At 38.7% G+C, this 26,976-nt stretch overlaps 1 protein-coding gene across 1 annotated transcript; it reads right to left on the bottom strand.

Annotated features, from left to right (window-relative positions):
• On the bottom strand, window positions 8,845-14,565 carry LOC109227377 (heat shock 70 kDa protein 15-like). Its single transcript, XM_019392519.1, has 10 exons — window positions 14,376-14,565; window positions 12,463-13,673; window positions 11,345-11,572; window positions 11,158-11,253; window positions 10,866-11,078; window positions 10,375-10,569; window positions 10,102-10,248; window positions 9,876-10,025; window positions 9,629-9,759; window positions 8,845-9,461 (listed from the first exon to the last, which is right to left on the bottom strand). The coding sequence occupies exons 2-10, from the start codon at window positions 13,630-13,632 to the stop codon at window positions 9,242-9,244; spliced, it is 2,550 nt and encodes an 849-aa protein (XP_019248064.1). The 5' UTR covers window positions 13,633-13,673; window positions 14,376-14,565; the 3' UTR covers window positions 8,845-9,241.

The raw sequence follows: 26,976 nt of genomic DNA, 5'->3' as shown, positions 1-26,976 counted from the left end.
AAGCTTTTTCATTTTTTTTTTGGCTTTTTACCATTTTATTTTCTGCAGAAACGTCTTCATGAGCCCCAAATTTATTTCTGAAATCGTGCTAATGGTTTCACTAAAATAAGTGACAGCCCAATTAACTCAGAATCCAGTGATTTTAACGAGGGGATTTCCAAGGATCTCGTGAGGAAGTGGAGTTTCTCCAGATTACATGCAGTTTCTATTTATTGATGTGAAGAAGAGTAAATCTTAGTCAAGCATAATCAACTCCAGATCTAAAAATGTATAGCAATACAATGAGTGAAAAGTAAGAACAATCAATATTTATTGATGTTAAATATCTCATCTTTGGTGAGATAGAAAGAAAAATTAGTTTACATCCTTCGGAGGAGAAAATTGCAAGAGAAAGAGTAGAGAGGAAAAGTTCCGCCCCCTTTTTCGAGAATCTCCCTTCTATATATAGTTCTCGAAGCTTTACTGTGTCCTTTGACCAACGAGTTCTTCACGTGACGGTCTTTTCGTCGTTATTTGAGTACCGTTTTTACTTGACATACACTACCGATGATGGGACTGAGGTTGGTCGTGGTACTTCTCGCCATTTCGCCACTTAGGCGGGGTCCCAGCTCGGTCGATCACTGTGGTCAGATTTTGACCCATACAGTTAGTCCCTCCGTCCGTCGAGGTCGTCCCTTGGCGGGCTTGGCGAACGGACTTTGTAGGTTCGAAGGCTAGGAGAAATCTGACTGTTCGTGCCTTGAACGAGGTTCTTAGATCGAGGCGATGGCGTAACGCTTCAACGATGCCTTTGTTTCGTTGCATCCATTCGGAGTCGAAAACGTTGCATTGATTTGAAACGCCGTTTATGGTTACTTACATTATGACACGTTTCCTGGGGATTGAACTGTTTCATGCCTTATCAGTGCTAATTGGCGACTCTTGGGTTTCCCGCTTGGGGCATTTATATCCCTATAAATAGGGGAAAAACACTAATCCACTGGCATACTTTCTTGGTTTATCAGAAGAATTTTGAGAGTTTTCTTCTTCCTTGATATTTCAGATTTTCGATTCTCTCTTGTTGGTCAAAAGTTGGCATCTTCGCCCTCCCTCTTACTTCCTTTGTTCATTCATTCTATTCAATTGAAACAAATGGCTGGTTCTTCTTCCCGCGCTGATGATCTTGCCGCAGTTCCGGTGCCGGAAAATGATATTCTTGTTCCCGGAGAAGGAGAAGTAGTAGAGGATGATGAGGTTCCAACGGCGGCTGAAATATTGCCTCGTCCTGGGAAGCCGTGGACCGATTTCAATAGCCCTGCCGGAGATGAACCGGAACCTGTTTCCTAAGTTATGAATGAGGCGGTGATTGCAGAGCTGAAGGTTAGGTGGGGGATCCCGCACCACGTCGAGATGCTGGCGGCGGTAGGAGACGATATCATATATTTCGACCGCCCAGGATATTGTGCGTTCTACGCATATCCTTTTATCGTCGGGTATACGCTTCCTCTTCCTTCCTTGACGGTAGATTTTTGTCGTTTCTACGAGGCGTGTCCGGCTCAACTTTCACCGTACCTATATAAACTGTTCCTTATGCTACTCAAGTTCGCGGAGCTTGCCGGTCGGGAGATCACTCTAAGACTCATGCTCAATATCTTTGCCCCCCAACTCATTTGAGGCACGGTGATTCACATGCGCCATCGAGGGACGAAGAGTCTGGTGGTGAAAATGGACGATAGGGCCAACCGTCGTTTCTATGAAAACTACTTTTATGTGCGGACCGAGCACCTTGTGGCGGATTCCGCAGGGTTCCCCGAGAGATGGAACTTCGCGCGTAAGTTTTTGTCTTTTGTCGGAATGATAGTCGACCGCTTTTCTTTGGGTAGTATTGAACTGTTTTTGCTTTTGCAGCCGCGACTACCCCCTGCGCCTGTTGACGATATTCGTGAATGGGTGAGTGACATTCTTCCTCATACGGTGGGAGCTCGTGAATGGTCGTCCTTCTATGAGAAATATGGACGCAAGCCCCTTACTAGTAAGTAGTCGCTGCAATTTTTGTTTTTCCACTGCAATTTGGTTTTTTTGCTTATACGACTTTTATCATTATTTAGGAGAGTGCGAAGGGCGAGGGCTCCTCCGCTTGCATTTCGTCAGCCGATGTCTTCTGCTCGGCCGGTACCAAGGTCTGCTGTCCGACCTACGGCGAGGAATGCTCAAGTTGAATCTACGGACGTAGCCGTGTGCACGGAAATTGCTTCCCAATCTGGGGCTCCGACTACTACTGCTCGCTCGACAAGAGAATCTTCCCGTGCTGAGGACGCTCAGAGGGCGGCATTCCTTTGACGGAGTCTGCGACGGGAGGTGATGCTAACCCGCCCGCAGTGATAGAGCCGGTGATCTTGACCAATCCGACGGCGGAGGCCTCGGCTGCTGCCGTTGATCAACAGACTGCTGCAACAGGGAGTCGGGGCCCCGAGACCGCTATCGCCACTTTGGGCGGGCCTTCGCCTTCCGGACCGAGTCGTACTTCTTCCTCGGCCACAGAAAGGGGGAAGGGTGTCGTGGTCGATGACTATGAGTCCGAGTCCGACCTTGATCCTGACGATGTCAGGATGTTCGAGGAAGGCCTTACTCGTACAATGGTACATGCGGGAGGCCCGTCCGGTATTCTTGAAATCTCGTCGGAGATCAACCTTCTAGGGGATACGGAAGACTTGGTACCGCAATTCGACCTTTTATGCTCTGTCGCCGAGAGTGAGGCTCTATAGGATGTCCGTGATATTGATTAGATGCATGAAGTGGCCGCTATGGGCCTGAGGGTAAGTTTCTCCTTTCTTTTGTGTTCTTTTTATCTTTGACGACCTCGGCGTCAACCAATCTTTTCGTCTTTCAGACGTACATGGAGGAGATTGAAAGTGCTCGTAGGGCCGACACTCGAGCCAAATTTTCCTGACGATGTTGGAGAAGTATCGGCGCTACCGCAATAAGTGCCGTGAGATGCACGAACGGTTAAGGGCGAACGCCGATAATCAATTTCTCGGCGAGGAACTGGAGAAGAGGGATCAGGAGTTGGTGCAGGCTATTCACCGGAATAGCGAGCTCGAGGAGCAACTTCGTGTGAAGGACGAAGAACTTGAGTTGGGAAAAGGGGTCACCGCGGAGTGTGAGCATCTTCAGGCGAGGGTTAGGTCGTTGCAGTCTAAGCTGGATCTCAATGCCACCAGAGTCAAGGTGATGAGTGCGGAGTGTATGGGAAAGTTAACCGAACTGGAGAGAAAGGTCTCCGAGTTGGAGAGCGTCGAAAGTGCCTGGGCGTCGGCTTCGGCCAGAGCGGCGGCTTTAGAAGAAGCTATCTGTGTCCTTCAATCCGAGCAGGAGTCCGAGAGGGTGACGGCTACGCTTAGGGATGCGAGGCTCGAAGAGCGTATTGGCGACATTGACCGGGAAGCTTCAACTTTGGGAGATAGGTTCGCTGTTCTTGAGGCCGAAAAGGCACAATTGTTGGCCCAAGTTGAATCTGCCTCCGCCGCTGTTCCTCACCATTTGCACGAACTCTAGGTTCATGCCGAAGCCCAGCGGGACATATATAAGAGTTTGTGGGAAGCGGGCAATATTTCTGAGGCTGCTTATGAAGGAGCTCGGGCGAAGGCACGAGAGGCTCGTGTTAACTGTGGTTATGATCCCGCGACACCGGAGGTCAGTGAAGATGTTTATGCCGAGGGAGAATTTCGTGGAGATGTCGATAGGGAGGATGGAGGTGATGGCGCCGAGTAAAAAAGTTGTTATCTTTGTTGTCTTTTCTAGTTTATCGTTGTTGCCTTCCTCTTCTTTTCTCTTGTTTTTTTTAAATTATACTGGACCAGTTTTAGCCGTGTATAATCTACGGCCATTTGCGCAACTGTTTAAATAAAGGAGTTTTCATCATTGTAAATCCTTTGTATCTCTCCCTCTTTTGCTTTACATATCTTTGGCGTGAATTGTTGGGTCTTTGTATAGTAGATTTCTGTTTTTTTTAGGGAAACCAATTTTGACCGGATTGAGTAGGACTCCATCGTGAGTCTGGATGGAGTCTCATTCGATTTGCCTGTTTGGGGCGGAATTGACTGGTGACTTATTGCTTTAAGCAGATTCGTCTTTGACTCAAATGAGTTTACATAATTTTGTTGTTCTGGACGAAGTTAGTCTCGACTTAAGTCATTCGTGTGGGATCCAACTGTCGTTGATTCGGGGGAGTTGACTCCCCCCTTTCTTACACATCCGAACGAGGCCGAACTTGGAGTTCGTAGCGAAATCAATTTTTTAATTAGAAGGAAAAGAAAAAGCACGACGACAGTCGATAGCTGCAAAGGCATTATTGGGCTCGAATGAGTTCGAACTTTTCCTTTTGCGATGGCCCTTTGCCGTAGGGATGTCATTTTGATCTGTCGTCGAAATATTTACCCACTATAATTCGAGGGAGGTCGACTCTTCTTTTTTGGCGATGGCCCTTGACCGTAGGGATGTTATTTTGAGCTGTCGTCGAAATATTAACCCATTATAATTCGAGCAAGGTCGAAGTCTTTTCTTTTTTGGCGATGGCCCTTGGCCGTAGGGATGTTATTTCGAGCTGTCGTCGAAATATTAACCCATTATAATTCGAGCGAGGTCGAATTCTTTTCTTTTTTGGCGATGGCCCTTGGCCGTAGGGATGTTATTTTGAGCTGTCGTCGAAATATTAACCCATTATAATTCGAGCGAGGTCGAATTATTTATCTTGGCGATGGCCTTAGCCATAAGGGTGTTATTTCGAGCTTGTCGAAATGTTAACCCGTCGTGGTTCGAGCGATGTCGAACTCTTCTCTTTGGCGACGGCCTTAGCCGTAAGGGTGTTATTTCGAGCTGTCATTGAAATGTTAACCCGTCGTGGTTCGAGCAATGTCGATCTCTTCTCTTTGGCGACGGCCTTAGCCGTAAGGGTGTTATTTCGAGCTTGTCGAAATGTTAACCCGTCGTGGTTCGAGNCTCATTTTTGCAATAGAGCCTTTGACACTTTGCTTGCAAAGTACGGTGTCAATCATAAAGTTTCTACCCCTTATCATCCTCAGGCGAGTGGCCAAGTTGAAGTCTCAAACAGGGAAATCAAGAGTATATTGTCAAAGACGATCAATGCAAATAGGACCGATTGGTCAAAGAAATTGGATGATGCTTGATCGCTGCCAACTCCGCACTACTAATAAGTAGCAAGAGAGGGTCGCAATAGCTTTTACCCGATTTTTAGGTCGGGATCAATATCCACAGAGAGCTAGGATTGGAATCGAGTATCTATCTAGTTTAGGATTGCGTATGTGTTCTTAATTACACTTCTATTCATTTTTTGGGGTTTTCTTTATAATTCTACTTTTATCAAACTACAAATTGTAAAATTATGCTAAGAACTATTATGCTACGAGTTGTTCAAATAGGTTTAAAAGGCACTAGGGTAGTGACTACCGCCTAGGTGGTCAATTGACGGGTACTTGAATCTAAGGCACATTTGACATATTTGGGGAGTATGTTATAACCGTTGAACGACTTTGCCCACTCTACACCTCTCGGTGGTTCAAGTGATTTTGCCCGAATTGGCTTTCTCAAGACCAATTGGGTATGCCAATTTGCACAAGCAACTTAGGGTTCAATTCGGGTATTACTCTCTCGAGGTTTAACCCTTTAATTGGGGCTATCAATCTCTTGAGTACGCCCCAATTCATTGTTGGACCAATCTCGGAGACTTAGGCTCTCTTTCTCAAGAAAAGCCCAAGTCAACTCAACACAAACTAGTGTTTGCAACCACTAGTTCAGAAATTAACCATGAAATTGGCCCAAATAACAAACACCCATAGTCAATTTAGCCCTAAAATGCAAGACCCATCAATTACCCACACTAGGGTTGAGCCACAACCCTAGCTATGGGGTCTAGCTACTCATATTCAAAGAAGAAAAATAAGAAATAGATGAAGATAAACACATATTAATTAATTACTAAGCTAAATACAAAGATTCAATGATGGAAAGTAAGTAAAAATGCCCAAAATGGCTAAGAAAAATCGTCTCACAAGTGTAGCTTACGTATTATAATATCTGATGCCTTAAAAATAGAAAAAGAATCTATTTATACTAGGCTGAAAAATCTGGACAAAAATGCCCCTGCGGGGTTAGTGCGGACCGCACAAAATGGACCGCGGTCCACACTGGGCTTTGGCCTTCAAAATTGATCTCTCTGAACCTGGGCTCCGCGGACCGCACAGAATGGACCGCGGCCGCGGAGGCTTCTAGCGCGGTCCGCACAAAGTTGACCGCGGACCGCGATGGCTCAGAACTCTGAAAAGTGATCTCTCTGAATCTTCACATCGCGGACCGCAGAGAATGGACTGCGGCCGCGGTGCCTTCAGTGCGGACCGCACAAATTGGTATGCGGCCGCACTGCCTTGAAGCCTGGAAATCAGCTCTCTGAATCTCCCAGTGCGGACCGCACAAAGTGTTGTGCGGCCGCACTGGGCCTGTTCTGCATGAGATTGCCTTATTTTTGGTACTTGTGCAAGTTTCACTCCTTTTGAGCGGATTTTTGACATTTTGTCACTTTGTTGATCAAACCTGCAATCAAGCACAACTTGTGAGCCTTTTTGGACTATTTTGTATGAATATTTGATCAAAGCATAAGCAAGAAGGAGTATAAAATGCGTCAAAATCCCTAGTTATCAGCTGTCGTCGAAATGTTAACCCCTCGTGGTTCGAGCGATGTCGAACTCTTCTCTTTGGCGACGGCCTTAGCCGTAAGGGTGTTATTTCGAGCTTGTCGAAATGTTAACCCGTCGTAAGTCCCAGTTTTTTGGAGAGTTTTGGGGTGTCCTCTGGGGAGTCCCGGTTTAGCTTAACTTATGTGTTTCCTGGGTGAGTCCCAGTTTGCTTAATTTTTTCTGTATTGGAGAGTGTGATGCCGGAGAGTATTCAAAGTTGCTACCTTGCTAATGTTCGTTTTATGCATATATTGGAATTTCCCCGTTTAACCCCTTCATCGTTCGGCCTGGAGAGCTTGCCGATGGGCGAGGCGATGAACTGTCCTTTGAACTTTGTGACATCTCCCTCATTGCCTCGTTCAATACCTCCCCGAGAGGACCCAATCGGGACATCTGGGTGAGGAGAAGGAGTACGACTTACGGGACATCATTTTCTAGAAGTTGAAATGTTTGAGATGGGCAATATTCAAGTTATTTTGTAATAGTTCTTCCGCTCCCCAATTGGAATGCTTCTTTGCTCGCTTGCCTATGCGGCATTTGTGTCCCTGTTTAAGCAAACAGCAGAATGTAAACCAAGATGGGATTTTCCTTACCTCGATCCGATGAATCGATGAACGAGGGTAGCCTTATAGCGTTGTTCGCTCTGCCACGCGTTTAAGTGGTTGATGGAATGGTGGTTTGTGGATTCGGCAGCCGTGTTCGGCCTTCTTTTCTTCCTCCCCCTTTTTTTTAAACCTGTCGGTTTGCCTTAGCTCGTTCGTGGGTCATCCGGTGTATGGATTATCCGGTGTGTGGGTCATCCCATAAGATGTGCCTATTCTCTTATGGGATTTGCGCAACAAGCGTCGTCTTCTCTTGCGAGCTTTGCGTGGATATTGGTTGCAACTTCTGCTTCTAGGTAGCATCATGGTATAGATTAGCATGTGAGGTTTACTTACTGCTCTTTCTGGTGGGTGATTATGTTTCACCGGTTTTGGATATGAAGGAGACTAGGAGATTTGGCTAAGAAATTCCCCACAGACGGCGCCAAATTGTTTGACAAAAGAAGTATTAAATCTTTTGATTAAATCAATCAACGATGAGAAGAAGAGTAAATCTTAGTCAAGCATAATCAACTCCAGATCTAAAAATTTATAGCAATACAATGAGTCAAAAGTAAGAACAATCAATATTTACTGATGTTAAATATCTCATCTTTGGCGAGATAGAAAGAAAAATCAGTTTACATCCTTCAGAGGAGAAAATTGCAAGAGAAAGAGTAGAGAGGAAAAGTTCGCCCCCTTTTCCGAGAATCCCCCTTCTATATATAGTTCTCGAAGCTTTACTGTGTCCTTTGACCAACGAGTTCTTCACGTGACGGTCTTTTCGTCGTTATTTGAGTACCGGTTTTACTTGACATACACTGCCGATGATGGGACTGAGGTTGGTCGTGGTACTTCTCGCCATTTCGCCACTTAGGCGGGGTCCCAGCTCGGTCGACCACTGTGGTCAGATTTTGAACCATACAGTAATGACCTTGTTACTTATACTAATTTGCAAGTCAATAAATGTTAATGTACCGTAACAATCAGTTTCAGCGGCAATTATATATAGTAAGAGATGTCTAGTTTTATATTTACGCATATCCACTTCAATAATAAAGTGGATACTGTCTCCGTTCGCTTAAACATGTACATTGAAGTACGTATAACGACATTGCTGCTGTGGGACTGTGGCCTGACACTTCTAGTTCTGGAGAACTGCCCTCTCAAGAGATTAGATTAATGTTTGTTTAGATGCAGTGATCAGTATCCCTGATATGAGGTGATTAGAATTGCGAGTTATAGAAATAAAGAAAGCTCGATTTGGAATTTCAAAAAAATCATTTAAAGGGTAGACAGTGCATTTTCTTTTCCTTTCGTGTTTTCTACACCTAGCACATAGAATGAAATGATTTTCTTTTATTTTCTCCCCCTTACTTTTTACTTTCGAAAAAGTACTATAGTAAGGTTTACTCGACTAATCATGGTGAGTGATGAAATTTTTTGCATACGGGTATGCAATGTAACCCAACTCGGGGAAAAAGAAGTTAATCTCAACTATGCATTCATTCACGTTTGATATTGCACACTGGACATCTTGAATTGACACGTAAACTCCATTATACCAATACAATAAAGCGTAAAAGAATGCCAAGGTTCCTGGTTCCGGATACACATCAATTCTTGCTTATAAAAAGACAAACATGACTCGGGTGTAAATAATTTAGTAACAAGAAAATTGGGAATGCAATCGAACTCCCTCAAAAACCCCTGAAGAAACAGGATTATAAAAAAGTCACCCTGTGAATAATAATATAATTGCTGACCATCCCACTACAAAGATGGCCGAACCTATCTCACTGAGGAAATATAGTGTTCCGCTAAGAACCTTCAAAGATAAGCCTCAAAAGCCAAAAGTGATAGCATGAAACCACATCTTAGGCTGCATAAAGAATCTGAAGATCAAACCAACCACCAAGCTCATGAAGCACTTTATTTGGCCTCAGATTTGTCTGTGTCCATTGGCTCGGCAGCAGTTGGGGGTAATTCAGCACCATCAGCGTCACCAGCATTTGTGTTATTGTTGGAATGTGGATTAGGACTCTCCGCATCCTGAGGCTGTTGCTCACCTCCTTCAGCAGGTGCATGTGTAGGTGTTTCAGGAGTTGCCGGCTTAGCTGGCTTAGGTTTCATCATTATAGGCCGACAAATCCTGTACAGACAGATAATAGCAGAAGTATTTGAAAGTCAGCTAAGTAATACTAATCTAAGAAAAATAAACACAAAGCTATCAAGACAGTGATCAATAAAAACTTCAGAATTAGACCACATAGAGGTCAAAAGTGATTGTATTAGATGGAACTTGAAGGAGAATAATACTTGTCAAGTGATTCTGCTTTCCTCCTAACATCTGCCGACAAAAGAACAGGGTTTGCATGCTTTGGAAGAGAATCCTGCTGCTGTCTTTTCTCTCTCAACCAAGCCTCAGCTTCAACGCACTCATTAAGAACCTAGAAAGTGCAAGATAAACAGAAGAGTGACTGCGTGAGACCATACTTCAGGCCAGGACGAAGAGGATCATGCAAAAGAAAATAACAGCTAAAAACAACACTGATGACAGGCACACCTTCTGCTTGTCTGCTAAATCAATGTGATCAAACTTTTGATCATTTGACATTGCCGCCTCTCTATAACTGTTAATGCAATAAGCAAGTTGATCTATTACAGATCCCCTCTCTGTGTACTCCTTGTATCTTTGCTCAATTGGGTCACCTTGCTGAGATTGCATCTTAGAATTCAGTTGCAAAGGCAAAAGAGGAAGCGCAAAATTGGGTAAACAGAAAAACACAGACCTTCTTAAGTTCCTCAACCTTCGCAATGTAAACGCCCTTGGTCTCATCCTCCCCATCGTCATACAACCAGTCTTCCACCCCTTGAAGTTTAGCAATAAATTGTTCTCTTTCTGAATCCACTACAAACTCTTGATATTTGTCGTGCAGCTAGAGACATTGTGGAGGAGAAACATAATCAATATCAAACCCAATGTTCTCATATAAAAAAAGGCCAATACATGATCAATATCCAACCCAATCTCCTCATATAAACACTATAAGGCCAACACATACCTTATTCCTCATATCATAAACATAGGCCTCAACAGCATTCTTCTTGTCCTTTGTCTCTTCCATGACACGGTCCTGGAGAGCCATTTCAAATTCTTTCTCCACAGCCTTCTGCACATCAGCAGCTGCCAATGCCCCATAAACTAATTCAGTCACTGGTACATTTGTCTTCTTCACCTTCTTCTTTGGGGCTTCAGCCTGCAAGAAATAATAACCATAAATTCAGAGATTTACAGATAACCCTTGCACAAATATTCAACCAAATTGGAAAAGAATATTCCTCATTTTAGATCAGAAAAAGGAAATATTTGGCCCGCACATTTCAAGGATTAAACATAGAGGTAAACACTAAACCATTGATATCTGACAAGTGACAACAAATTTGGCATCTGATAAATGCATAGCATGTCAAATAACTATCAAACATGATAATTAAAAAGTAAAAACTAGCTCAAACAACCAACAACAATTTAAGATGAGAGAGAATAAGTCACCTTCGTGTCTGTAGCCATTTCGACAGGTTTGTCTCCAGATTCTGGAACACCGTTTTCAACCCCTGAAGCATCTGCAGCTCCTTTAGCATCTTGCATGTTTTCGTCAGTTTCAGCAGTAGCTGAAGGAGCAGCATCAACTGAAGCATTATCTGTATCCATTTTAATAGGTTCCTCTTTTACAATTGGGACTTCAACCTCTTCTTCTTCCAAAAGCTGAATCAAAGACCATGGAAACATGAGACTATGAACATCCTTACTCTTTAATAAATAGTCAAAGATTTCCAGGACTTACAGTTGCCGACTCAACTGAGACAATACCATGAAGGTTTAGCCGTACTTTAACCTTTAATTTGGACCGTTCACCCTTAGTAGAGTGGAATGGTCCAATCTGTCAATCAACAAACATCAAGGAAAATCAGTGGGGCAATTGAAGGACTCATCTATAAATAAAGCATCTCACAAGTGATAACTAAAATTACCGTGTAAGTACTGATCTTTGCTGGTGCCTGCAGTTCGCTCACATCAGCATATTGTACATCAGTTGTAAATGTGCCAGATCTGTAGAATGTCAAAGCTTTCACACTTGGTATCGGATTTCCCTTAGGGAAAACAACTGTGCTCTGTTGATTCTCTGCTGCTCCATTTTGTGCATCTGGAGCAGAGCCCTTCCATGACAAAGCAATTGGGAAAGGGAAGCTCTCATTGACCTTCAATCACCCAGCAAAATCTTTTAACTCTTAAACCCATGCATCAACTCCAAATAAATCAGTTTGAAGCTAGATGTGCAAATATAATCTTCTAATAGCAGATAATGCAAGACCAGCAAGTTCGATATCTAATCCACCTTTGCTTCAACTAGAAACTCAGCAATCCTAAGAAATCTTATGTTCCCTTTTTTTCAGTCAAGAAGGAAATTTTACGTTAACTCTTATGTTGCCATCCATATCATATTTGTTTCAATGAAAGTGCACCACTGAATTCCACTCAGTCAATCCAACAATGCCTCAGTCCCAAACAAGTTGGGTCGGCTGTATGACTCTCTGGCCATGTCCCATTTAAATTCATCTCATGCTAACATTTTACAAAATAAAAATAAGTACTAGAAGTTAACTATATTTCCTACTGACATACTCCTAGAAAGCATGGTACCTGAAGTAAATGCAATAATGAGAAAAATCGATCCAAAAGAAAAAATTACTATCATATTTGTTCCAAGTCAATTGTATCAGTTTTCCCTTAAGTCCAGCACTGCCACCACAGCAACCTGCCTCAAATTCGATCTTTAGAAGATCGACTACAACAGTCTATAAATAATTTTGTAAGGGCCGTTCATAAACAATATAAGCCATGTGCCATATGAACTAAGCCTGGTTTTTTAAGTGGAGAAGGGTAGAGGGGCAGGCCCATTATCCCCGAGTTTTGAAGGTTGCAGTTGGCCCTAAGGGTTGGGCTCAGACGGATTTCTTCGGTCACTAAAGAAATTTCATAAACAATATAGTTGTACCCAATGACATTATGAAATTCAAAGTGCTCAAAACCAAGATGAGCATGGAAATATGCATCAACCAAAGAAAGCAACAGCAATAAGCTACGCTACCTGAAATTCTCGAACTTTAAAGGTAGGACTGAGAATAGCACACTGCAGCGCGCATCCTTTTGCCACACACTCACTAGCATTCATGGTCCTCCTTGGTTCTTTCCCAAAGAACTCGGTCAGAATTCTCATCATCGCAGGCACTCGCGAGCTTGAGCCAACAACCTCAACAGAATGAACATTATCAGTAGTAAGTCCAGCTCCTAAAAGAGCTCTCTCCAATGGTTTTTTTACTCTCTCCAATATTGGAATGCAGATCTGCTCAAATTCCTCTCTCTTGATGAACCCTCTGACATCCTTCTCATCCATTAAACACTCTATACTCAAAGGTGCCTCAGGGTTTGCGCTAAGAACCTTTTTCAACTTTTCACAAGCAGCTCGAAGCCTAATACAAGCCCTTGCATTCTGGAAAACATCGATTTTGTATTCTTCCTTGAATTTTGCAGCAAAATGTTGGAAGAGGGCTTCATCGAAATCCCTTCCTCCAAGTGATCTGTCAAATGAATGAGCCAATATCTTCAGCTGGCCTTTCTTGAAGCCTGCAATGCAAACTTGCATGCTTGCATGTCCAATGTCAACAAAAGCTACATTTAGTTGGTCATTTTCTGGCAGATCTGTCTTGTATATACCATAAGCCAATGCAGTTGCTGTTGTCTCATGGAATAGACGGAGAGGGTGCAAGCCAGCAATGGTAGCTGCATCCATAACAGCTCTTCTCTGAAGATCAGTGAAATATACAGGGATCCCAATACAACAATCAACTACTGCTGCATTAAGATTTTTCTCCGCTATAATCTTCAGATCTGAAAACACCATTCCAAGAACTTGGGTGGGTGTAAAAGATCTCATTTCCCCCAAATAACGTGCATGGATCAAAGGATATCCATCAGGCCCTTCAGTCACCGAGAATGGCAATGCCTTAAGATCTCTTTGCAGCTCAGGATCTAAGAATTTCCGTCCTATTAACCTCTTTATCTGAGATATTGTATTCTTCGGATTCATCATGCTTGATGCAGCACCTGCTGTCCCAAGAAACCGTTGCTTCTCACCAAAGCAAACAATAGCTGGGGTTTCCCTCTTCGATTCATCATTAAGTACAACATCAATTCCTCTCTGCCTTGCCACTGCAACAATACCACTCTCATTCCCAAAGTCAAAACCAACCACACTCATCTTTGCTGCCTCGCTCAATTTCCAACAGAAATATAAATTACCTGAACAGCATCAAGAAGACACCAAATAAACCCAGGACTCAATGCATGTAAACCAAATTACTCACTAAAAAAAACATAATACGCTTCAAATGATAGCGCCCACTAATCCCAAAACTGAGCTTTGCGTTAAATAGAAAATCAAGAAAGCTTCTCACTGCGAGTTTTCTCTAGTGCGATTGCTAGTTTTACTAATATAATATATATGCTGAAATTAGCAGTTACATTGGGGTGGGAAAGATGAATAAAAGATCTTGAGGTATGCCAAGCTAACTTTCAGCAGATCTAAAAAACATTTCATTAGATAGACTCAGTTTCCAAGGATGACTTTCAATCTGAATTCCCAGCCAGGAGAAAAACTTTCAATCACGACTAAGCTAGTGTATATTACTGTACCCAACATCTCCCTCTTTAAGCAAAATAAGGCATTGATTTGAAATGATAATATCCTGCTTAGTTCTCATACTTCGTCTTATATACCAAACAACCTCTCAAGATGCAAAACTAAGTTCCGCAAATAGAACAATAAAAAGCTCTTCGTAAAATCTACCTAATGAAGAAAATGTGCAATATGTTGGATGTTACGTATTGAGTTATAGGATGTTCAAATCTAAAGCATCGACAAAGAAAAATCAAAATTTTATTAAAATCACAGATCTGCGAGATTGTGTTAGGGAGGAGTAAAATTTAGTAATCAAAGCGTACCTTACAGACGACGAGGCTGAGGTGTAGGAAGGATCGCTTGACCGGTGGTGTAACGGCGGCTTCTGGAATATTCCACGTAGGTTCCTCTGTTTTGTCCTTGTATTTTTTGTAGCAAAACAGAGGATGCTGAAATGAGAGGGGTTTTTCTTTCTTTCTAGTACTAGTACTAGTAGTAGGGCGAGTGAGGGATGCGATGCGTCTACACTGTTGAGATGCTAAAGCTTCTAGAAACATCTTCTCCTGCTAACGGGATCTTGAAAAATCATAAGCGTTATGGGCTTCAAATTAATGAGGTGTACATTTCAGATTTCAAATTTTGCAGCCCATTGGTTTCCTAACAGCTTGTTTGGATGGTTGCCAACTTGCCATGTAACGTTTCCAAATATATCGTATAGTATTGTATTGTAATGTATTGTACTGTATCATTTTGTTGTATACTTTATTTGGATATACTATATTGTTTGTCGTCGTTTCATAATGTCACGCACCATCATTATGAAAAATAAACTTGCAATATTATAAAGAAAAAGTAAGGTACGAGGTAATATTATTATATAAAAAGGTAGGGTAAAAGATAAAATATGATTATTTAATAATAAAAAGGGCGAGAAAAAAAATAAGAAGATGCGACCACACTAAATCGGTCATTCCATAAATTGACACTTTTCGTCGTTACGTAACGATAAATTTAAACGATACGATACAATAAAATTTAAGTAACAATCAAAACAAACATTGTATTTAAAGTAACGATACGATACAACAGATAACAACCATCCAAACAAGTTGTAAGAATACTAAACAATTTTGAAACAGAAAATTCAATTTCCTTTATTCACATGTTGGAATTTAGTCATTTTGAACACATATTAGTCTTTACTTTATAATAATAGCACATTTGGCTTAGCTGATAAGCTTTAAGGAGACATTTGGTAGGAAACAAGTTATTCGGGATTTTATAATGATGGGTACAGGGATTAAATAATAACGGGATTATTTGGCGAATTATTTTTATTGAAAGATGTTTGATTCATTGGACTAAAAATAAAATATACGGGGTATAATATAAACATGTGTTTGATATTATACTAAATAAGTTGGGATTTTGAATTTACATTATATGTTTCCCTTTTAGCACCCAAAATTCCACTGTCAACTGTGGAAATAATTACTATGTGTAGTTATATTATGTGGCCTCTTTCTCACTTAGCCATCAAACCGCAATCCTTGCTATACTAAAATTCTAACAAAAGGGATGAAGAGATGAAGAGTTATGGGAGTTGTTATTTGAACACAATAATAATGGCCCAACGATGGCCACACCCATGTAATTGCCTTAAAACCCATGATTTCATATTTGGCTTAACAACCATTATTTTCCTTCTAAATATTTTCCTCCCAAACAAACTAATAACAGGGGTGGGCATTCGGTACTTCGGTCCAGTATTTAAAAACTTTGGTTTGGTATTTCGGCTTTTGGTTTATCAATTGTGAATACCAAATACCGTATCAAAGTAGTTCGGTACGGTTTGGTATTTCTTATTTTGATTCGGTACGGTTTCGGTTTGATACATTAACGGAAAGAGATGATATAAATGGAGTGAACAGTGGACTGGACACGATGTGCTAACCTAGCTGCCGCCTGCTAGACAATAGTCGTGGTTGTTGTGTTTAGTTGAACGGTAAAAGAATTTATGTTTGACATGGTATTTGGAAGAAATATGAAAAAGAATATAAAGCAAAATCGTCATAATACATGAATGGATCACGTAGAGAAGATTTTCTGTTTTGTGGTCACCCACATTCTGATCTCTAGAATGGAAATAGTGGTGAACAATAGAAATAGAGTAACAACAAAACCAACATTTCAGGCAGTCCCTGTATCTCCTAAGTGGATTTCATAGAAAATATTTACTGCTGCCAAAAGTAACCTTTCCCGTGTGTAATGGTACCAATTCCAATATTTTCTCACTAGCGATTCCTAAAAATGGCGAAATAGAGTTAATCAAAGTTGTATGGCTCAAAATCGAAATTTAAACAAATGAGATTCATATGAAAAAGACCAATTAATTGATTACAAAAAAGAAAATGATTATGAGCTCTATTCATTAGCAAACCAAAAAGATAATTTTAAAAAATGTTATGGATATGATCTTTTAGCGTATCCCGATGCCCTACCTTTGCCCTCTCAGGTTCGACCACGCAGGGTCCCAATTCTCCTGCACTCGAACTAGTTGCCCAAGAAGGAAAAAGATCTTTTTTTAGATCTTTTTCCCTTACTTTTTAATATCATCGTGATTTTTTTGCTATCACTCTAGATCGTATATAAAATAGTTGTATATTTAGATTCCCTTATTCTATTCCCTAAGTTAAGTAATTCTCTTGAGCCACCCACCATATTTATAGATTGCTTTGGGCTAAGCTAAATAAGACTATTTCAATGATGGCCCTCCATGGATTCATATATATAAGCCGCAGCTAAAGTTGCAAAAATAAGAGCTTGAATACCACTTGTAAATAATCCACTTCTTAAAATATCCTATATACGTAGGTTGGAACAGGGGAAGGGGTCAGATTTATCCCGACGGTCGAGCCAAAAATGCAATAACCTAACCATATAAACAAATAAGCCTGTTTGATCTACTAGAGTCAAAGTCAAATACTTGCTAACAATAACTGAAAAGGGTAAATTTAGTCCTTAGATGAAACAAACTTGTAAGCAATCAAGAACAAGAATGATAGAAAGGAGAAAGGGGGTAAGCAGATATTGCTGTAAGTCGGCTTGAGCGCTAAGGGATTAGGGAATTAGGGGGCTTGGGGTGTTGGGCTTAGGCTTATTGGGCTAAAAAATATAAATAGAGTTGGGCTTGGACTTAGAATACTTTTGGTATTTCTGTATACCGATATATCAAAAACTCAATACCGTATACCGTACCGAAATAACGAAATACTGCAATTTCTGTACATAAATATACCGAAATACCAAAAAATCGAAATTTAAATACCAAATTAATTCGGTTCGGCTCGGTTCGGAATTCGATTTTTTGGATTTTATGCCCACCCCTACTAATAACTATTGATTATCCCAAAACATTGATCCCATAAAATCATCATTCTCTCATGGGAAGATCAAAAGCCTTTGTATGTATACGTATACTATTATGTATTTTTTTAAATAAAATTTATACGAATATGAAGATCAAAAGCCTTCGTATGTATACACATATTATTTTTCAAAAATTCATACGGTATATAAATTCGAGTAACCTTGTTATACCATACACATATGATAAGAGACGTTTCATTAAACACATAATTCACTACCATTCCCTTAACCTAAACATGAATACTAACCAAGAAACTAGTTCGAAGCTATTAAACTTGAATAACAACCTAGAAACTAGGTCGGAGCAACTAAGGAATGCATTATACATATCTTTAGGGTTGAATTCGGACGACAGTTTGATGAATGAAGATGAGTGGATCAACATTGATTCAGACGGCAACTTCAATGATGGAGAAGATCATGTTGACGATGATGATGATGATGATGATGGCGGCGGTCATTATTTAGAGGAAGAGGGAGAAGGTGGAGAGGACAGAGAAATGTCTAATGAGTTCAATAAAGAAGATCTAGTAATATGTCTAATTACTGGAATGAGGTTCAGCAATAAGGATGTTATGTTTGATTTTACAAAGAACATGCAAGATTATCAGGGTTTTGTATTGACAAAAGAACATCAAACAAAAAAGGTGGTGATATTGTAAGGTATGTGCAATATGGTTGTGATAGGTCTAGGAAACCAAGGAATAAGCATGTTACCTACAGGAGGAACTGTCGTGCTAGAATAAATGAAATTTTGGAGGAAAATGGTTTATGGCGTGTTTCAAAGGTAGTTAAAAGGTATAATCATCAATTAGAACCAACACCATCGCAATTGATGATTGGACACATGTCGCTTAGTAGGTCTCTTAAGAGAGCTTTTACACCCAAAGATATTGCTGGCTTAAGACTTTCAAAAAATATAGGAGTCGCTGAAGTGCTTGCTGGTGGCCCCGAAAATTTGGGTTATAGACCAAAGGACTGTAGAAATTATATTTTACAGAGTAAAAAGCTACAATTGCAAGAAGGGATGCACAATCATTACTCAAGTTCTTCAGTGACATGCATAAAAAAGACAGGGAATTTTACTACTCCGTATATGTGGATAGTTTTGGCCGACTTGGTAATGTTGTATGGGTTCATTCACACTCTAAGGTTGCATATGAGGAGTTCCATGATGTCATATGCATTGATACCACATACCTTGTGAATCGATATAATATGCTATTTGTTTCATTTGTTGGTGTCAATCAGCACATGCAGTCTATACTTTTGAGATGCGCTCTTATGTCTAGTGAGGATAAAACAAGTTACAAAATGGCGATGTCTACATGGCTTGGGGCTCTAAGCAATGTTCATCCATTAACTATCATGACTGAACAATGTGATAGTATTAAGGCTTCCATCAATGCATTGATGCCAAACGGTACATAAATATTGTATATGGCAGATATTCGCAAAGTTGCCTATGAAGTTAAGCGGAGTTCTTTGGTAGTAAGATTGCAAAGGCAAAATTTAAAGCTTTAGTCCTTGATAGCATTAACTTTGCTGAGTTTGAGAGAAGATGGACTAATTATATTGCAAAATATAACTTAGATTGAAGGGATTGGTTTTATAAGTTTTATTTGGAGAATGAAAAATGGGTTATACCTACATGATCACTTTTGGGCTGGAATGTTGTCCACACAAAAAAGTGAAGGAATTCATGCTTTCCTTGATGGATTTATCACCTGCCAAAGCACTTTGAAGCTATTTGTTCAACAGTATGAGTTAGACATAAGAGCTAAGTTTGAGAAAAAATTGGAGCCGAATATAGGTCAAGGTGCTTTGAACCAAAATGTTTGTCTGAATTCGCATGGGAAGAAAAACTTCAAGCATGTTATACTCGTGAAGTGTTTGAATTTTTTCAAGTACATTTAAGGAAACTGTACCATTGTAAAATCAACACCCATGAAGATCATCAAGCAAACCCTGGAGTGGAGAAATACATTATAACTGATTATTCGCTCAGGAGTTTTAACACTAGAGATCCATTTGTCTTCACGGTTGAATATACACCTATTGGCGAATATCTAAGTTGCAGCTGCAAGTGGTTTGAAACAAGAGGTATTCTATGTTGCCATATACTTAAGGTCTTGTCTCATAAGAGGATTGAAAACGTTAATGAGAGGTATATACTGAAAAGGTGGAGAAGAGATGTTGTTCGTCCACGCTTGAAACGTTTCTTTCTAGGAGGTTACCCACGTATGACTTCTGAATACATGATGTATAGGGAACTATTTAAGCATTTTGAATGGGTTTATGATATTGCATTGGATACTGTGATGAGGCAATATATTAAGTATGATTTGAACATATTAGAGCATGATATTTTGAATTAGGATGACGATATGATAGTTTCAATTTGGGAATTGGAAGATATGCATGAGTGTGAGGGTGAGTGTGAGGGTGAAGGAAGAAATATAAGAGATCCTAGATATGTAGCTTCTCGTGGATGTCCAAGGTTGAATAGATATAAAGGGCGAGTTGATTCATACTTTAGAAGTTCACAAACGGGTGGTGAAAATAGAGTTAGAGGTAATAGGAGGGATAAATGTGGTGGTAGAAGTGGTAGAGGTGGCGGTAGAGGCCGTGGTAGAGGTGGTGGTAGATGGTGTGGAACTCCTCGACTAACAGAAGGAATTGAGGTAATGTATAGCAAATTTGATTTTTTTTTTACATAAATACATTGCTTATGCTTATTAGTCTTTTTTACTTTAATTACAGCAAGATGATGCAATAATACCACCACAGAGTAGCTTGCCTGATCTAAACAATGAAGCGAATTGGGAAGTGGAAGATTTGACCGTTTAGTTTGAGATGATTTAAGTTTGAAACTTATTTAATTTGATTTGAGATAGATTCGTTTTGAATTTATTGACTTTATTTTGTAATAAGTTTAAATTTGTCGTATTATTATTGTCATTATTAAATGCTTCATTTTATTGTTACTTGCTTTGAATTTAGAGGACTAAACTAAAAATGTGACTATTTGCAACTAGTACAGAAGTCAAAGACTTGATAAGATTAAGATCAGTACAAAACTATGAACTAAAATACTCACATCTTGATATTACTAAAATCGAAAAAATCAGTTTGCAAACTTAAAACCCTACCTTCAACCCCTATCTTGGTATTTGAAACCCTACCTTTAACCCTTACATTCAACCATTTTTTCCCCAAAATATATAGTTGCTCAGCTGTACTGGGTTGTGTTGTATAAACCAACATTCAACCACTTTTTTGTAGCCCTACCTTCAACCCTTACCTTCAAGCCTACCCTAAGTATTTATGTGTTTTGAATTAGTTCCCACGTAGTGCACTTCATCTAGTGTTGCTCTCTTAATTGTTCTACACGCGACTCTTCATCTTCCCAGTAGATGTGGACGCATTAATTTACTTGCGACCTTTATTCTTCCCAGTAGAAGAGCATGCATTAACTGCTGCTTTTCTTCTTCCCAATCGTTGTGTATGCATTGTGGAAGTATTGTATTTAATAGCTTGCTTCGATTTTCAAGTTGTATTGGTGTTAGTTGCATTGTATTTAATGGTTTCGGATACCAAAGTTGTTTTAATGAATACAATATCTATTTTTTTCCCGGAATTGGCATCAATGTAAAATCATACAGATTTCAATGCGTGTATTCGTTCTTGTTCAGGTAAGACTTCTAACAAATTATCAGTGTAAGACTTCTAACAAAAAAGGGGAGGATGTGGACGAAGATGTAGTTGAAGATACTAATGCATATCTTAGGGTTACCACCCTTCATATCCATTGTTTACCACCCTTCAATTGATAATTCCCTATTTACTATCACAATAATGACATACCAACCATTTAACTTCCATATGAAGCATTTACACTTCCAAAGAGATCAATGTTCATTCCATTCCGATTTTTGAATGATAATTTTAAAAAAAATGTTAAAAGAAGACCAATGTGATGAAGATTAAAATTTGATAACATTAATAGTTCAACAGAAAAACGAAAGCACAACAACCATAATTAAATCAACATGAAAATAAAAGATAATAAAAGGATAAATCAACACAAACACATCCTAGAAACTAGTCAATTTCAACCGGATTATTAGAAGTTCCTTCTCCCTTCACTTGAACTTTGAAGACAACATACAGTGGTGCAACATCAACCAACTCAAATTTGACGGCGTAACCTCGCTTGACATAATTGTCCAAAATAAAAAGTTTTCAACCTACTTTGAACCTTCTTCATTCACTAATTCTCAAAGATACAAATCACTTTTTGCCACGATAGTGAAGAAGCACGATTTCTACTATTGGAGGAAAATGCTTGTAGATTTTTCTTGGAATATACTGAAAAAAGAAAAAAAGCATTATTATTAAGTTTTCGAAAAATATAAAACTAAAACAAGAAAAAATATATATACACTACTGATGCATATATTTTTCTGGAGCTAAGGTATAAAAAACAAAAGTATTTGATGTAAAAAAAATTCAATGAGGATTTAAGTCAAGAAGTTTGTGTAAAATTCAAAGAGATAAGTTTAAAGGACATAATAATTTACCAAATCGTCGTAGTTGATGTAATAATCAGTCACAACCACTTCAAATGTTGGATGATTCTCTTCTTCATTATCATTAGTGGAGAGTCAGATAGGGCTCGTTTAGCAGAGGGAGAGGTGAGTGTGTTTTAGGCCTTTAGGGTTTGAGTATATGATACCATATATATGGGGCCGACCCATTTGAAAAAAATATTTCAAACACCCTCCTCAAAAATTTTGAATGCTAATTTTCCCTCTTAAGTTTTTTCATCATTCAATTTTGACAGCTTTGTATCCCATCGTTTGAATTCTAATTAAATTATTTTTAATGCTAATTTCATCAATTTTTCATCCTAAATTTGAATCCCAAGTAGCAATTTTGATTATGAAATATTAATGAATTAAGTTATATATTTTACATATTTAGTCCCCCTTTAATAATCGATAGCTATTGACTAATATTGGAGTCATATGACCTATGTTATTACGTCGTTGTGATTCATAGTTATATTGACCATATATAATATCCAATATATAATTCCATTCATTAAGGTCATACGTATCGGCCACTAGTTATTCATAGCAACCATAGAAGTCCATTGACTAAGATTTCAGTCATATTGCCTATGCTAATTACATCGTTGTAATTCATAGTTATATTGACCATTTATATAATAGCCAATATTTAATTCTATATATTTTTATTGGTTAATCTTAATTATAATAAAATAGAAAACATGATTAAATTTTAGGACTAAAATATATTCTAACTTCTTTATTAAGAGGAAAAATAAGATGACATTTTTGGACTAAATTGTCAAATAAAATTTTTGGAGGGAAACAAAGGAAAAAGTAAAAATACTATTGGAGGGAAATTAAAAGTTTTTGACTCTTTATATATCTCCTAAACATAATTTAAACAACATTTCCAACTCTCCAAACAAAATGGATACTCTAAACATGAATGCTAATGGATGGATTGAAGATGATTTCGATCCATGATTTAGGATGGATATGCCCAGATCGTACATTAAGCGTGATGATCTCGTAACTTCACTTCTTCTTTTTTCATTTTTATGATATGATTTCTTACCCTATCTGATATGATAGCCATTGATTATCCTAAAGCAATGAACCCTGAACCATATCTTTACATTATATTTTTGCAGTTTCTTCCAAAGAGCATCTGTGACTATCTTCCTCCTATTTCGGTTAAAACAATTATTCTATGTAATGAAAAGGAATGGACTGCGGCTCTCACAGTTAGTGTTCGGAGAAGACTTGTTAAGGGTGAAAATAATTTGTTGTCGACAATAATTTGAAGAAAGTGAGTGTTTTTCTCCTTGAACTAGCTGAGGCTACATCAGAGGTTGTGATCCTCTTTGTTAAAGTGCAAGGAACACCTAATGTTTAGCTCGTCAGATGTGCTTTTAGTTATATGTAGTGACCGTGTTCTACCCTTTTCATTCAAATGGATCAAAGTAGTATTGTAAGAGCATGTTTCTGGATTAATATGATTGTTCCTTATAATATTGTATGCATTTTTCGTGGATTATTATTATATTTATTTATTTTATGAAGACTAGCCGATTAAAAAAAACCTATTTAAACTGGAAATCATTTATAGATTTAGTGCAAAAAATGAATGAATTGGAACTAAACATTTTTTAATAGTTTTATGCCAAGTCCCCCTCTTCTTTTCTATCCTTTTACAACCAAGAACAAGACTGGAAAAAATATCTTTAAAAAAAAACTAAAAATCAACATTAATTTGCTCATAGAGAAGTGAAAAAATCAACAGCGAAAATTAAAAAATTATATTTACCAATACAAATTTCGGAGACCAATCCGTTATTAATTAGAATTCAACCACCAAAACATAAACCTAAACCTAAATCTAAACGAACCTAAATCTATGAAAGGCACTGCCACTATATGGCAGAAGATAAAAAAAAGTTATCCAAAATCTGTTTAGGCGGATGGATAAAGACATGCTTTGATAATTAATTGTAGTCATGGAGGAGAGAAATGATTGCATGGAGGAGAGAAATGGTTGCATGGAGGAGTGAAATTGACTATTGGGAAGTGTAATGGTTGCATGGAGGAGTGAAAATTGACTATTGAGAAGTGTAATCGTTGCATGGAGGAGTGGAAGGGGCTACTGGAAAGTGTAATGGTTGCATGGAGGAGTGGAAGGAGCTACTGGGAAGTGTAATAGATACATGGGAGAGTGGAAGTGGCTACTGAGAAGTGTAATATCCGCATGGAGGAGTGGAGGTGACTACTGAAAAGTGTAATGGCTGCATAGGGTCTCTACAAAGAGACATTAAGTCCTACTGGGAAGTGCAATAACTATTATAACTCTCCCTATATATTTTTCTCGTATGCTAACCCTACATAAAACAAACAAACTGAAACTACTACTACATCTAAGCATAACGATGGATAAGACTCCCATCAAGAAATCTGTTGAATAGCCACTCCATGTCCATGGTTCACCCGTTAGTCATAATATTTTGTACCAAGATCTTAAGCGTGAATTTACTAAGCTGAAGCGTGAGGTTAATGAATTACTTGAGAGGCTAGTTCGTGACTCAAGCATTGATTACCTAAAAAGTGTCATGTTGGAGGAGCATCCGCTAACTTCAATTTATACCATGCTTGATGATATGCCCACACCATCTGTCCAAAATAGAATCAAGAGCAATTCTATTATTGTTATCACTAGTGACACTGAGTCCGCCTCCAAGACCACTAAGTCTCTCTCTGTGACCCAGAATATTGAGTAGTCCATGCATTATGAAGTTTTATCTCAAGTTGTCTTTTGCATATGGTGATATTTTTATAATAGTCGATGAAGTTGTCTACCCCTTATGGTGATGTTTTTATTGATCTTATTATATTTTGGTGATATTATGAAATCTCATATTAATGAAATTATATTATTATGTCTTTGAATCTTTTTTTTACTTAAAGGATCGTTTGATGCCTGCTAACAAAACAATCCAATTGTCTTCAAAAGTGCATGATGGTAGGCTAGAAATCCGTATTTTAATTGTAGTTTGCACTCCAATTATTGTATTTTACTTGTATTTGAGCTTAAATGTTAGTGTATTGCACTTATTATATGTTTAGGAGTGCTTCCGAGCTATTAACATAATTTGGAACAAACTTGAACAAGTTGGAGATTTAAAGTCTGAGTAAAACCTCAAGAAATTACACGTTCGGGGTCGAGGACCAAGTTTGGATATCAAAAAATGAGGAAAAAAAGATTACTCTGAGAAAAATACACTACCGCACCGCGAGGCCCATGACGCTAGTGCAAAATTCCTGTAGAGTGAAAAAAGTCAACTCTCTGAAGATCCTCACTAATGTGGCGCATGTGGCGGCGCATAGGGCGCCACACTCCAATTATCCTACTTCGGCTTGAAAATGGTAGTTTCATACGGGCCTGTTCCTATATGGTATAAATACACCAAAAATGTGATTTTTAGAGGACTTTGACCTTGGAAGTTTTGAGAGAGCATTGGAGGCTGCAAGACACATGATTTCATCATCTTTCCATCAATTCAATACGGGAGTTTGCATTGTTAAGTTAGATTGATGCTTTCTTACTCTTTAATTACAATTGTGATGACTTCCTCTATGATTATGGAGTAGTTTACCATATGGTTCGACGAATATAGTATTTTGATAAATATTTGTGGATTTTAACTCTAGTTCTTGCTTGAATTCGTTTATGGAGTTTTGAATTCTTGCAACTTTATTCACCGGTTTATTTAATCGAAAAATGGATATTTTGGTGATTATCTTTGCATTATTTTGTTTGATTTAATTCAGTGATTCTCTTAAGTAATCGCAAGAGCTTGTTAAACTGTTGATTAAATCAAGTTAGGAGAATATTCGAGAGACGTTTTCCTAAAGACTAATTCATTTACTCATGCTTGCATATTTTCGCAGTGCTTTTATTAGTTCACCTCGTAGAGTTAAGATTTAATCGAGAGATGAGTCTTGACTATATGTTTGAACTAATCATCGAGTGAATTCGTAAGGATCATTAGAGAATTGGAGTGAATTAAACTAGAGTTAAATCCCATATCACTATCTTGCACCTATCCTGTCATGACCATTATTTTTCACATTGATAAGAAAGCGACTTTGCTAATCTCTAGTTTGTTGTAGTCAATCGTCAATTGCTTTACTTTAGTAGTTAATCATAGTTCATAATCATTCCAAATCAAGTTTTGATCCTCCTGAATAGTAGTCAAACCAGGAATTACTAGAGCATTGTTTCAATCCAATCCCTGTGGAGACGATAATCATACTATACTATCTTTGGCTAGCGAGCATCACTTTTGTGTTGTGTTTTGCGCTCATCAGTGCAACTGTTCGTTTGATGCCTAATGCAATGAAAGAACTACGGGTAGCATTTGTACAGATTAATTAAGTCCTCTAAAGGTGGTCAATTTTTTGTCAAATTAAGAAAGCACATTGAATTTTTGACACCAACCTTGGACAATAGGAAAATGTATTGTCATAAAATATGTAAAAAACTTGAAGATATTTGAGAAGAGAAGAAGTACTAATGAAGAAAACTTCCCAAGTTCTTGTCAAAAAAAGGAATTTTTGAGAGATGTATCAAATAATGTCCAAAATCAGACATTACTACATTTTTCCATAATCAAACAAATGTGAAAGGTTAATCAAACATTCCATACAGTGTCTAAAATCTGATGAATATCAGGGATCAATGTATTAAGGTTTAAAACAGGTGCAAAATGAATCTACCGCTTATAACTACTAAACATCTAGTCAGTAGATGATATCACTTTGATACTTAGAACTAGACTTTTCAATTAAGATCCAACAATATAGATAAAATATTCAATTCATAAGGGGGAAAATAGTTTTATTAATAATCAAACTGAATAATTTT

This window comes from Nicotiana attenuata, chromosome 6 (assembly GCF_001879085.1).
Source record: "Nicotiana attenuata strain UT chromosome 6, NIATTr2, whole genome shotgun sequence".
NCBI lineage: Eukaryota > Viridiplantae > Streptophyta > Magnoliopsida > Solanales > Solanaceae > Nicotiana > Nicotiana attenuata.
Note: the sequence above shows the minus strand (reverse complement) of the source record. Positions and strands in the feature narration are given on the sequence as shown.